General features: G+C 39.4%; 1 protein-coding gene across 1 annotated transcript in view; it reads left to right on the top strand.

Moving 5' to 3' along the window:
- LOC120418289 (insulin gene enhancer protein isl-1) overlaps positions 1-14,823 on the top strand; it is an 80,988-nt gene that overhangs the window by 58,330 nt on the left and 7,835 nt on the right. The window contains exon 5 of the mRNA XM_052708319.1: positions 10,153-10,273. Within this exon, the coding sequence (XP_052564279.1) occupies positions 10,153-10,273 (121 nt within the window). The remainder of the gene's footprint in view (positions 1-10,152; positions 10,274-14,823) is intronic.

Consider the following 14,823-nt stretch of genomic DNA (forward strand, 5'->3'; position numbering starts at 1 on the left):
ATCTTCTTGCGCTCCGACTAGGTGATGCACTCGGACATGGCAAACGACTGCTCGAACACCGCCGACGAGATGGCGCTCCGCGTGTCGTCCCCTAATTCGCTCGGTGGTTCCTCCCCAGCAGGCGTTACCGGAGGAACCTTCGGAGTTCCAGCCTTGCCCCCGCTCCCTACCACAACCGGATTCTGATCGTCAAACAGTGGCGACTGATTGCTTGTTATCCGCCGCCTTCCTCTTAATCCCAAAGATCTCCCGGTGCGACGGGCTGAACCGGAACCGCGAGTCAATCACGGCTTGATCCTCGTAGATGCTGAACTTGCAGTTCTCCCGTCCGCCATCGTGCACAAAAAGTTCCTCGGCCGCTCGTCCATCTGCGTCGTCTTGCTGCTGATCTTGTCCGAGAACCCGGAGCTGATCGTTTCCGCCTCGGAAAAGTCCATCGGCGTGCGCAGCTCAATCTTCCGCCGCGTCGTGCCCCGTTGCTGCTCTGGCCGTCTTCTTGCGGTTGCCGTCCTCGTGGGTGAACTTGGTGTTGAGCGAGCTGAAATCGCCCGAGCCGAGCTCCTCGCCCTGTGGTTGATCCGACGACTGCTGTGTCTGGCCTTGGCCTTGCTGCTGCGGCGGGGTCACTCCGGTGGAGGTGGAGGAGGACGCCTTGCCTCTCGTTGCTTTTTTCTCCCGAAAACAAAAAAAAACTGGGCTAAAACACAAACTGCCACGATCGCTCGGTTGACGTTTTGATTAATTTAGGCTGCGTTTTGACAGTTGTTACGCTCGGGGGAATCGTAGGGGACGGTTGCCAATTTTGAGAACAAAATGTTTCAAAATCGAAGAGAATGTTGTCGATTTTGAAAACATTGTCGATCAAATCGAAAACAATCGTTGTTTTCGATTTTATCGCAACTTGTTTTCGGTTATGCGGACCGGATTTCTATCCGTGTTGTTATGGAACGAGTTATGCCAAACGTCCATTATGCCAAATGTCCATTATGCCAAACGTCCCTAATGTCTTGGACCAATTATGCCAAACGTCCTTCTTGAAAACCCGTTATGCCAAATGTCCATTATGCCAAATGGGGTACACCCCAGTTTCATCAAGGTATGATAGATTTGGGCTCTCTGAACACGCTCCAATCAACAGAATTGAATTTAAGTGAATTCTTTGCAAATAAATAAAATTTTATATTTGTGTATAAAACCTATGGAATCATGTTAAACAACCATGCGTTCCCTCATATAAACAGCCATGCGCACCCCCTTATTTTTGTTGCCCCCATAGATAAACGTGGGTGCGCATGGTTGCTTAAGATAATTCCAAAGAATTTCTTCTGTCTTACCAAACTGTCTAAAATTTTCAAAGGTTGTTTGAACATACCTTCTGGGTCAAATTTGAACACTCTAGCTCAATGGGAAATAGGGTAAATCGGACACAGATTTTGACATCTAAAAACATAAAAAAATCTTAAAATGTCTGTATTGAAGGAAAAAATCTATTAAATTTTGATTTTCATGAAATTGTCAAGATGCGGTAGCTTTTTCATGAAGTTGCTTAGAAATCTGAGACATTGTTGAAAACGTAAGCATGGGACAAATCGCCTCAAAAATACTTGAAAGTAGACGCATGAAACTGTTTCCATCATGACTCCCTCAACAATTATGGAAATCAGTTAATCGGTCAGCACTGACCACGTCCACATTAGATTGAGGGGGAAAATTCCCCCAACACAAACTCCTAGCGACGCAGTGATTTTCGAGTCCGCGCACGAGCTCCAATCCCGTGGAGGGAGGGGGAGGACACGGAACCCATGGCGGCAACGTAGCGTCGCGTCGCGCCGTCGTCGTATAGATAAGGAAATGGAGTAAGGCCACCAAAACAAGTTTCGGCCAGAGATTCCTGCCGTGTGGTGTGCCGAATGGCCGAATAATGAACCGGCCCCGGGCAGCGCATGCCAAATTTGGACACAGCGTCCCTACTCCCCCCTGTTCGAGAGGGCCCGGCCGAGGCCGCGGCTAACTTATCATTTTCTTTTGTTTTCCGTTTATACAAGTTTTGTTATTCTCTATCCGAGATAATTATGCTTGTTTCGCGCGCGGGGAGGTTTTTATCTGGCTTTGCTGCGTCTACTTCTTCTTGCGCTTTCTGGCCGCGGCGGCGGCCACAAAGATCCGCCGGACCGGGTCGGGACTGACCATAGACCAAGAGTAAGGCACACAGCTGTTTGCATGGCGGAGAGAGCTACACACTTTATATTTTCGCTCTAATAAGGCCGGTGTTTTTGTTTTTGGCCAGTTGCTGGGGATGCTGTTTGGCGGTATCTGGCCCGGGCCCGCGACCGGGTTCTTCAGACTCCGGATCGGGAGTACTTTTTGCCAAATGGTGTTTGTGTTTTGGCGGCTTTACCGCCGAGTTGGAACCCGGCTTATGGACAAGAGTTCAAATAAGTTTGAGTAGGTCTAAAGCAATAACAAACACGTTTTGTTTGGTACACCATTCTGTGCATTGTCCTAAAGTTAGGTTGAATTTGGTTGCTGGAGTTCCGAGTTATAATTACAAAAGTCGACCACGTACTTGTGTCAAACGCGTTCCGACCTGATATCCCTTTGGCAAGTTGTTGCACTTACATCAATTTTCAGGGTGTGTCAAGATAGCACGACAAGATTAACTTCATCATCCCGGTGCGAGAATCGAACTCACGACCTCTGGATTGGAAATCCAGCACGCCGTTAGTCGAAACCCATCCCCTACCGGTCAGTATTCCCAGTGAGCAGATTTACTCTTTGAAGGGATCTGACTTTGCCGAGCCAGACAGGAATCAAACCCATCACCTTCCGCTTACAAGGCGAAACCCGTAACCTCACGGCCACGGAAGCTCTGCTTCTTTAAACAACAATGTAACAACGATGCACGGAGTTTTTTCGGTTTTTATTGAATATCTCTGGATTGAAATCGAATTGTGGGGATCTGTTTGACCTTCACAGGTGGCTGATATGCTGAATAATTTTGGTGCAAAAAATCGTAAAATTGTACTCAATACAGAGCATTCTACAGTGATGAAGAATTTTTTTTGAAAATTATTGATGGCTTCGCCTTAAGGGACATTAAACTATCCTCGTTGACAAACGGATCACTCTGAAACCTCATACGATAGTTTGACCAATTTTCCTAACCAAATCACCATTGGCATGCGCTTCCCAACCACAGAGATCCCTTGGTGTTCCTCGCGATGACACAAATTCACTTTGGGGAAAACACACCATCATTATTGAGCTCATTATCAGCAGCCCCAGCAAAGGCGGTCTATTCTATATCACATCGGGCAGATCGTCCAAAGAATCGATTTCGAGTACCGTCCACCTACACCGGAACCGGTGTTGTCGTCGGTGATTTATCGTGAGTCGACGCGCAGACCCAAGAGCGTGTTTATCATCTCTGCCGCCGTCCGCGGGAAAAGTCCCTTTTGATGTAGGCGCGAACATAATGTCCAACAACGACCGGTGACAAGGGTTCCCCCCGGGGTCCCCCAACCCGGTGACAACGACGACGACGGCCGTTTTGAACAGCTATTTCTACTCGCTGTACACGACGGTTTGTACGAGTACGATGTAGTCTATCAAGGTAGAACAGACGTGCGGCGATGTTCTTTTTTGAAGAGGTATTTATTCAGAACTTCTTCGCCAGTGGGATTTGTTCGGCGAGGTTTGGGTCATTTCGCCGGCCGGAAAATACGTCCATCTTCTGTGACAGCTCGAAGCGTACTGGTGAGCGGATGTTTTCCTGGGTTCCTAAGACAACTGTCATCAGCATCAGTTCAAAACGGCTAAAAACTACAAATTTAGGCAAGCCGTGAAGCTAACTATGCAATTTAAATGAAAGTTATGCCATTTTGAAAAGTTAGTGTTGAGTTACCACGAGCCTTTAAACACAAAAAAAAGTTTTTAGAGCTTCTCCACCTTGCAAAATGGCAAAAGAAAGCCTCCGACACTTTGTCGGCATGTCGAACAAGCCGACAAAATCGACACTTCGATTACTACAACATCTTAATTATCAGGTCAAACAGCGCGGCTTGATAAGCGCCGTGGAGGCGTGGGGCCACTCGTGATTGCTTGGAGCGGCTTTTTTGCCCCGTTTGAAGTTCCCAAACTTTGTAGTGATAGAACATCCGGCTCTTGTTTTCAACGATTGCTGCGACCAGGTTTCGCGGAAAATGTTAACAAGCAGCGGCATTGCTTTTGGAAACAAATAAATGTCAAATATGGGTTACCTACATCATGACTGGTTGTTCTTCGGGAAAAGGAGTTTGACCTTGAAGATGTCTTAACTTTTTTAAAAAGATCTCTTCACTTCTAGTTAAAACCAAGATTTTCTCATAACTCCCTTCAAGCGGTGACTGACTAAGTTGCATTACTCATGCAAATTAATGCTCTCTGTCTCGCCGGATAGTTTGTCAATATATCAACCTTCACATTTAACATGGGTTTTAACATACAACCCAAAAAGTCATAAAACAATTTACACCTCACGTGATGCGCGAGATGCGACTCCAAGCACATTTCGGACGCAACTTCTTACGCGTAGCAGGCCTCGGTCATCATCTCGCAAGTTCAAGGTCCGCTCCATCAGAGCCTGCTTCGACCCACCGAAATTCCGGAGTACGTCATTGGGTTGGAATCGACTGCTGCGCTAAAAAGTGAAAAGAGCATTTTTCACCGCGCCGATGGGTGACCCACTGATTTTCATTTTCGATACATTTTTTCTCTCAGATTTGTTTGAAATATCGCCGCCGCCAATTGGGTTGGAGAGGGTACTTCTTTTTTTCTGGTGCGGAGTTTCGCGCGTAATTGTGATACACACACGCATCACGCGGCGGAAAAACGAGCCAAAACAATCACCGGGAAAACAAAGCAAACCCCCCAAAAGCCGCCCACCGCGCGGGGTTTCTTCGATCGAAATGAGGCATCAGGTATTAAAACCACATCAAGCCGATTGTAGCTACAATTAAGCCTGCTACGCTCTGGCTGGAAGAACTTGAAACCCTCCGAAAGCCAATCATCTCGAAATATTTTGGAAAACGCATTTTCAAATCAAATCAATAGCACTGAGCAAAGTAGAGAGATGCGTTGGTGGTTCCTTAAGGTCTGGCTGGCAACACTGGCGGCCGCCGTGGGTTGAACTTTGGCCCGCGGGGCAGAGAACTCTGTGCCCAGAGAGTCGCGGCAGCCGCCGCCGCCGAAAGGAGGAAATTGAAGAGGGCAATTGAGCCTGGCCGCGCTCCGCTGGAATATGGATTATGGTAATTACGGAACGAAGGCGGTTGAAGGCAAAAGAACCCCGAGAAGAACTGGGGGGTAGGCTTTGCGGTACAGAATCGGTGCGGTAGAATTGAGGTGGAATATGGATACGATGTATAAACGTGCGCACTCGCGTTTGGGGTTCGGATGTGAGGGGTGCTGAAATGATGATTGCTATTTTTAGATTTTTATTTAAAAATAAAAAAGACCGTTATTTTTTCGAACAGAAACATATTTTGAAGTATTTCAGTAATTTTTATTGACCGTTTTATTTAAAAATTTGTCTTCAAAAAGACAATAAAAAATAGACTATAAAAGAGAATTTTCAACTCCACGATCAATATCATTTTGGTTGAGTTTTGTTGACGCACTTTGACTTGAGTTAAAGAAGCCGATTTGTGTTGCATCTTGTCACATTGCACAGTGGTCCAGATCGCAAAATGAGTGGAAATTTGATTTTCTTAAAAATTGTGAATTTTTGGAGTCTTCAGGGTGGATCACAATTGAGGTGTTTCAGAAAATTTAACTCTCCCGAAATTTTTTTTTGGAAATTTTATCTAAAAAGTTGTTAGGCATGCCAATCTAAGTAACTTTGTCCAAGAAACAAAAACTGTGTATCCCAATCTACGCCTTCTACGTCAACTGTTCTGAGCACTTCAAAGCTTTGAAAAACAAACCTTTTCGTTATTGAAATTTTTTTTGGAAATTTGATCTAAAAAGTTGTTAGGCATGCCAATCTAGGGACCATCCATAAACCACGTGGACACATTAGGGGGGGGGGGGGGTATGGCGATTGTCCACGATCCATACAAAAAAGTTTTTTTTTGTATGGACAATTGTCCACGAGGGGGGGGGGGTAACAGATTCCCAAAAAAGTGTCCACGTGGTTTATGGATGGTCCCCTAAGTAACTTTGTCCAAGAAACAAAAACTGTGTATCCCAATCTACGCCTTCTACGTCAACTGTTCTGAGCACTTCAAAGCTTTGAAAAACAAACCTTTTCGTTATTGAAATTTTTTTGGAAATTTGATCTAAAAAGTTGTTAGGCATGCCAATCTAGGGACCATCCATAAACCACGTGGACACATTAGGGGGGGGGGGGGGTATGGCGATTGTCCACGATCCATACAAAAAAGTTTTTTTTGTATGGACAATTGTCCACGAGGGGGGGGGGGTAACAGATTCCCAAAAAAGTGTCCACGTGGTTTATGGATGGTCCCCTAAGTAACTTTGTCCAAGAAACAAAAACTGTGTATCCCAATCTACGCCTTCTACGTCAACTGTTCTGAGCACTTCAAAGCTTTGAAAAACAAACCTTTTCGTTATTGAAATTTTTTTTGGAAATTTGATCTAAAAAGTTGTTAGGCATGCCAATCTAAGTAACTTTGTCCAAGAAACAAAAACTGTGTATCCCAATCTACGCCTTCTACGTCAACTGTTCTGAGCACTTCAAAGCTTTGAAAAACAAACCTTTTCGTTATTGAAAAATTTACTTTGTACTTATTGATCAAAAGTTACAGCAATTTTAAGCTAAAAAAAATACAATTTGAAATCACAAATATCACTTAGTTTCTTTTGGATATCTATCTATTATCATGGTGGCTACTCATTTCGGAAAATCGTGAAAGTCGGAAAAAGTCGGGAATTCATAAAAATCCGCCAAAAATCGCTTAAAATCCGGGATTTTTATCATAATCATTAGTGCTTTTTATGAATATTTTGTTAATTTTGTCATATTTTATACTTTCAATTTTTAAAAGTTTGTTTTTTGCAATTTAAGAAATTTTGTTCGATGGACTTTTTTTATAAACAGTTTTCGATTTGCAATCATGATTTGAAGAAGAATTGCCTGTTATTTGAGGGGCTGGAATAGTCGGGAAACGTCGGACAATCGAAAAAAGGATTAGAGTGGCGACCCTGGTTATTATTTAAACTTTAAATGTGTTCATTTGGAAATTTTTAAGCGTCTGGAAAAAATTCCTGGCAACTAACATTTTATTTGGCACTCCCGTGTGCATGACGAAGCCCGATTTTGAAATTTATTTTTTTGAAAAAAATACAAAAATCAAAAACTGAAGATTTTAAATATGAAAAACGAAAAAAAAACTTTATCTTTTTTTTAAATAAACTTTTTGAAAATCGGCCTTCGTCATGCACACGGAACTAGTTTAACAACTCTTCACTAAAATTTTGAGCCGATTTGGTTGAAGCAGTGATGAGATATCGTGGCACCCGTTTTTTGAAACTGCTAACTTCAAATACAGTTCAGCCTAGATTATCCGAAAGCCTCGGAAAAATTTCACTTTGGATAATCGAATCACGAAAAAAAAAATTCGCTGTCTTATTTTTGATTGTCGAGATTAAGTATGACCCCTAAACTACGCTAAAGTGATTTACATTATTTTAATCCAAGATGGCGGCCAATATGGCGGTGACGAAATATTGAAAAAATGCATTTTATTATTAAATTAGCAATCAACTATTTAAATTTGACTAAAATGGGGTCGCAGAACTCGAATTTGATGTTTAAAACAAGAAAAAGAAAAAAAGGAAAAAAAATGATCGTGATTCGATTATCCGAAGTCCCATACAAACCTTCGGATAATCGAACTTCGGATAATCGAAACTTCGGATAATCGAGGCTTCGGATAATCGAGTCTGGACTGTAGGGGAGATGGGGGTAAGACGGCCACCCTAAGGGAGAAGTCTAATAAAATTTACACAACAGATTATTTTGATCTCAAATTACGTACATATTGTTCTACTACTAGTCCATTATAGAAATGACATAAATTAGTTGGTCTAAAAACCAATTTCCAATACTTTTCAGGAATTTTAAAAAAATAATTGAAATCGTATATATATGAAATACGCGGGGTAAGACGGCCAATGCTATAAACTAACTTAATAACTTTGCTAAATCCACCCAAACACCTACATGGTTGGTTCAAAGGACTTCTCTGAACATCATGACTATTTTGGTTGAAAAAAATCAGGTTTCAAATGTAAAGAAAAATGCTGTTTAAAAAATTTCATATTTTGGCTCAGTGAATTTCATATTATTGCGACCACATTTTATGAAAAACTATGAATTTTTACTACAAAACAAACACAATTTGATATAAAAAAATTAGTTTGTGTATTTCGATCAGAATAAGTAAATCAAAATTATGTAAACAATAATTAATTAAAGTTTGATAGGATTTCATACTATTCAATGAGTTTTGCTATATCACAGTAAAGAATGTTGTCGAAACGGTAGTTAACAGCATTTTTATTAAAAATGGATAGTTTTATTGAAAATGCTTTTCCTTTATCTACAAATATGTCTTAATAGTCAAAAACCGTCAAAAATATAACCTATATCAAATAAAATCTAAAAATTACGGGTGGCCGTCTTACCCCCGGAGGAGGTGGCCGTCTTGCCCCCAAATAAATTATTTTTTTAAACATTTTTTGTAAACAGTTCATCACATTTTTTGAACTTTTTCGAGGGACATAATCTAGGGAAAACTTTAATTTAACATGAAAAAATAATTGAAGACAGAAAAACATAATGTTATTTAACAAAAATGCCTAAGTTGTCATTAAAATTACATCCAGTTTCAAGTTCAAAATTTATTTTTTTATTTTGAGTTATTTTTATACTATTTTAAACAATATTTCTGGCAAAGGTGACTCCACATGCATTATTTAGCATGAGGAACAGTATTGCTGAACATTTTAGTAATATTCATTAGTATACTTATTAAAACAGTGGGGTGGCCGTCTTACCCCGCCTGGCCGTCTTACCCCCAGCTCCCCTATCTCTATCCCGGCAATGATACAAGCAAATGTCTTCAATTTTTTTGTTAATGGTTGAAAATGTTTATTTTAATGCACTACAAACAAATTTAAAAAAAAAAAGTTTAACCGTGTGCTCAAACCAACCCTTGACATTTTTGCCGATTTGCATGTATGTAACCCCTTAACATTCCAACGCCCAAGGCTCCAAAAAAGTTGGAACGGTAACTTCAACTCAATGGTTCTCGGGCATAACACAACCAATCAAGATAATTCTTCTTTCCAGTGATTTATTAGGATGTCTAGATAGTCCTAGAACTTTGCAGAACTTAATTTGATCCAATCTATAATTTTTGCGATCAAAAACATCGTTCCAACTTTTTTTTCGCGTGTAAAAAAAATTGGACAAAAATTCCGTGGAGGCAGTCGTTTTAAAAAAGTTGGAACGATGTTTTCGGTCGCAGAAATTACAGATTTGTTCAAATCAAGTTCTGCAAAACTTTTGGACCATCTAGACATTCCACCTTTTTTGGGAGGCTTGGGCGTTCGTGTGAGTTAGACATGCGTTGGGCGTTCCAGTGTTAATTGTGACCCAGCTAAGGCAGCGAAATCCGTTTGTCACAAGAGAATGCCCACTTTCTGTTTATATTTTTTGTGATTATTTTTTATGTTTTAAGTACCTATTCTGACAAAAAAAAATTACAAACTTGCTACAATTTTTGTTTGCTCAACCCGAACACGTAATGACTATTTTGACGAAAATTTACGTTCCCTATTTTTTAAATTCAGGCCTGAAAGTGTTTAGAAAGAATTGACATTGTCGAGGTAATCTAATCACTAGTTTTTTTAATTATTTTACCAAAGTTTTCTTTCCTCTAAACATTGCTGACTTTCTTTTTATAAAAATCTAAAATCTAGTCTTGAAAATAAACATCACGACAAATGAAACTTTGTTTTATTACTCAGTCCACCAAATAATCTGGACTGTAGTATTTTCATTTTTTTTAATCAGATAAATTTATAAAAAAAAGTCTCCTCTAAAGATATATAACTAATTCACCACCAACCGCTGTTTACTTCCAGATTCCGGCAGCGAGTCGGGTTCGCACAAGAGCATGCGCGGCAAGGGACCCACCGGACCGTCGGACGGCAAGCCGACCCGGGTGCGGACGGTGCTCAACGAGAAGCAGCTACAGACCCTAAGGTAAGTCGAGCAAGAGCACGCACACGTGTTGTAAAACTGTCTGCCGAACGTGCTGATCACACCTTTCTGGATTCGGGATGAGCTTCTTTTAGTTTTTTGGTCACGAAGCATCGCCGCCCTAATCGATCAGCGCAATAATGGCACCGCTCTTTGTGTGACCACACCGAGTTTAGATCTTGATGGCGGCTTCTTTGGGCTTTCATCTATGCCGAGCTGACAATCGGCAAGTTGTTGCCGCGTGATTTGTGAGATGCTCTATGTCGATAAGAATCTTGAGGAAAGATCTTTCGAAGACATCTTTGAGTCGAATTGAGCTGTCTCAATCTCTCGTTTAATTGAGAAGTCACTTCTAATTAGCAGCAGATATAATGCTAATATAAAGCTAATGAGAGTTCGTGTTCTGTCGACCGGACCACGCACATAGAGAGGCGCAATTTGCACTGCAAATTTGTTTCTCACCCCGGGGGGGGCAGCCAGCAATGAGTCGCGCTGAATGAATAGTCAAGTGTTGAATTAATGCATAAAATGCATATATTGCATACACAATATTTATCAAACGCATCGCGGTCGGGCGCGTCTCGCGAGATCGCAGCGCGGATGTCAATGGACTTTGTGGTAGGTGCTGCTGCGATGTTCCTCATTTGAACTCGGGAGGAGAACCGTTATGATGGCGAACCCTGACCGGGAAGTGTTCCTCAGGAGTTCAGCAAAATTTGATTGCTTTGAAAATAAATTTAACACTGTAGTTTCTGTTTTTATTTGTATATTCTTGTTTGGGAAGACAATTTGAGTAACTTCTATGGCATTGAAAATTTTATTTCTCTGGTTATATGGTCTTCTTCTTTAATTTTTCGTGCATTGATTTTGTTGAACTTATTATTTTAAGATGGTTTTAGGCAACATCTACAATCTCCAATCACTATCTTTTGACTATTGTGTACCTTTGAACTTCAAAACACTGGCACATTTTTATACAAATTTATCAGTTCTGCTAGCTAAGTATCAAATCCGGTAACTCTGTGTTGTCGAATTTGACAACATTGCAAGGTTTCCAAAACCGACAACATTTGTTTCGATTTTAGAAAAAAAATGTTGTCGATTTTGAAAATATTTACATCGAAATCGACAAAAATGTTGCCGATTTTGGAAACATTTCAATGTTTAAAAATTCGACAACACAGATTTACCGGATTTGCTTACAAGATTTCTATCCGTGTAATGACTTTGTTCTAAATAAATTTATGTATTTTAGAAAATAAGTAACACAAAATTCCCAAAACAGTAATTTTAAACTATCATAAGAATAAAAAAAAAATTAATTGAAGAAAAAAGTTTTAAATTTCATTTCTATAATTAAAAAGTTCGAATATTGCAAACAATCAAAACTATTTCAAGAAAGATAAAAATAAATACATGGGAAAGAGACATAGAAAAGAGCAGCAATCGTTTCCTAGATCACTAGTTGAAAAATGAAGGATCCTTAGAACACGTGGGTTTCTTTTCTTTATGAAGTATTTTCAAAATGCAAAAAAACTCAACAGTTTTCGAATAATTTCACCATAGAATGCCAATAACTTGGAAACGGTGCACTTTATCATAAAATGGGTTAAGTCTATTTCGATTGAAAATTAGGTTTTGCATCTTAAAATAATTTTTGAAATTTATTTGACAATTTTTTATTTTTTTCAAAAAATCACAATATTTTCAAAATTTTATGACTACCGCGTCAGATTTTGCAATACCCTAAACTCTAGAGCAAAAGATGCCTTTTTAGTTGAAATACATAAAAAAAAAACAAAAAAATTGAAAATATATCTTTTGGCATTTCAATTTTTGTGATAAAAAGCCAAATAAAAAACAATTTTATTTCGTGCAAAGCTAATAATGCAAAATGTATTTTCTTGACAAAAAAAGCAAGGATAAAGTTTTATTCAAATGAAAAAAATACAACAAAAAATTGCTTGCGAAACATAGCAAATTACTCACATAGTTTGTTACCCATTATTGCAAGTTAGAAAAGTTTTTAAAAATTTACAATGGTCAACTGCGTTCAAACTGAGTTCTCATTGTTTGAAAACACTTTATTGCTTACTAGGGGAAATATACCCATTTTAATCACACTAAGCCGTTCGACCAATTCTCATCACTTTTGCCGTTTTCCGCTATTCAATCAACATTTTCAGATGTATCAACAATGAAGAGTTGCTTGCTCACTTTTATTTGAGCTATTTATTACTTTGAAACAATCAAAAACACTTTATTTAAGCTGTAATTCGTGATCAAAGGGCTGATAGGCCGATAATAGAAATAGGCTGAGAAAGGGTATAGTTCCCCTATGTACACATTTTTGTAGAAAATTTCAATTAAAATAAAGTGATTTATTGTTGCTTTTTTGATTTCTTTTTAAAAAAATAAAATATTTTAATTTCTAAATTTAAAATATGAAAATTGGTTTAAACATTCCACTAAAAATAGTGTTTCAAAATGCATCACGAAGCTTTTTAGATTGGTTCAAGTCGAATCAAATAATTTTTAAATTTTTGCTTTCCAAGCGATTTCATTAAAGAATCAAATCAAGGCACAAATAAAAAAAATAAGAAAAATGTTTTTTGGAACGAACGAACTCCTAAGTTGTCTTACAATATTTCGTTCAGAAAAACAATCTAAGTTTAACGAAACAATATTTTTATGATAAAACTACATTTAGTATTTTACACCTAAATTGCACTCAAAGGTCTTGAAATTTGGGTCAATGATCAGAAATCTCTTACTTTTTGCCGATCCAATCGCTTGAATCGCCAGCGCGCAACCAATGGAGCATTATTAGGGACCATCCATAAACCACGTGGACACTTTAGGGGGGGGAGGGGAGGTATGCCGATTGTCCACGATCCATACAAAAACGTTTTTTTTGTATGGACAATTGTCCACGAAGGGGGGGGGGGGTAAAAGATTCCCAAAAAAGTGTCCACGTGGTTTATGGATGGTCCCTTATTTCTACCACTCGAATCCGGTGCTCCATTGTGAGCTACACAGAAAAAAAATCATGGTAATATTACATCTGGGAAGGGGTACATCTTTTATGTCAGAAAAAAGGTGTAATTTTACCTCTGGAAATGTGTAATTTTACCACTTTTCTAGTGTAATGTCACTTTTTCAGTCTAAATTGAGGTAAAATTACATCATAAAAGAGGTAATATTCAACCTTCCAAAATTACAGCTTCCAAATTTACATTATTTTTTTCTGTGTACCACAATTCGCAAGCAGACAGCGATTTATCAGCTGCTGTCAAATGTGTCTTTGATGTTGCGTCAACAAAAAAAGATAATTTGTTAAATAACATTGATTTGAAGCAATCGAATCAATGATTTAATCACGCAGCGAAATATTACTCTTCATGTTCCAATCGAGCGACATGATTTTGCTTTAAAATATTTTTGATATGAAAATGAGAGTTCAACCATCTCACATTTTGTGAAACTGTTGTTTATAATTTATGTCTCGTATTTTTGTATCGTATCTCGTATTTGGTTCAAGCACATTTCAAACAGATTTCAACCTAAGACTTGTAAGGTCTTGAGGCTTGATTGGAACCCTGTTTTGACAGCTCAGTTGGAGCCCAGAGCAGCGTTGCCACATGTACAGATATTTTTGGCACATACCAAACACTCAAAATAATTATTTTTACAGTTAAAATACACTTGAGTAGTTTTTGTAAACATTTTTTGCATCTTTTTACTTGTTTAGTTTTTGATAAAAATGTTTTTCTTTAAAGTTATACTTGATTGAGTGTTTGGTCTGTGCCAAAAATATCTGTACGTGTGGCAAGCCTGGCCCAGAGAGTAACATTTCACCTCTCCAGCTCTCTAGCTCACACACATCCAAACGAATGAGCGCTGCGTAAAGTCTCTCACACAGTCATTTGACTCTCACCACCTGTCTCATTCGCTTTGAGCTCGTTCGTGTGAAATCTACCGAAATGTCAATCACTTGGCCAATGACTGCATTCAAATGATTGCTGTCAACCCACTTACCCACAATAAACAATAAAGAGATAAGAAAAGAAACAAGGAGAAAGAGCATGTGTCGTCGTGTCACCCGCCTGTTTGAGTGTTGAGCTCAGTGTTCTCTCGTGTCAACTTTGCGCGTATCCACCGATGGTCGCATCCAAGGCTGTATATCATAGGTACTCGCGATCTTGCTTTGCATTAGTGTGAGTGCATGACTCTGTGCCACTAAAACCAAAACAATAACAAACGAATAGTGGATCGTGCCAGGAAAACCAAAACATAAACAATGTCAGTGACAGTGGAGTGAAAGAGTCAGAGATAACGATTTTGACAACCGCACTGCTACACACTCAATCGCGAGTACCTTAGGTAGAAAGCCATGGGTCGCATCCAAATGACGAATATGACCGGCGCTGTCAGTGAACATTCACCGAGAGGGTTGATGATGATAGCTGACTTCCGAGCTCTGTCAAGTATCATCAATTCCTGTCAGTGACCGATGCCTTTTCAAACATTGATCAGGACCTAGATCAGGACTC

Source organism: Culex pipiens, chromosome 2 (assembly GCF_016801865.2).
Source record: "Culex pipiens pallens isolate TS chromosome 2, TS_CPP_V2, whole genome shotgun sequence".
Taxonomy (NCBI): domain Eukaryota; kingdom Metazoa; phylum Arthropoda; class Insecta; order Diptera; family Culicidae; genus Culex; species Culex pipiens.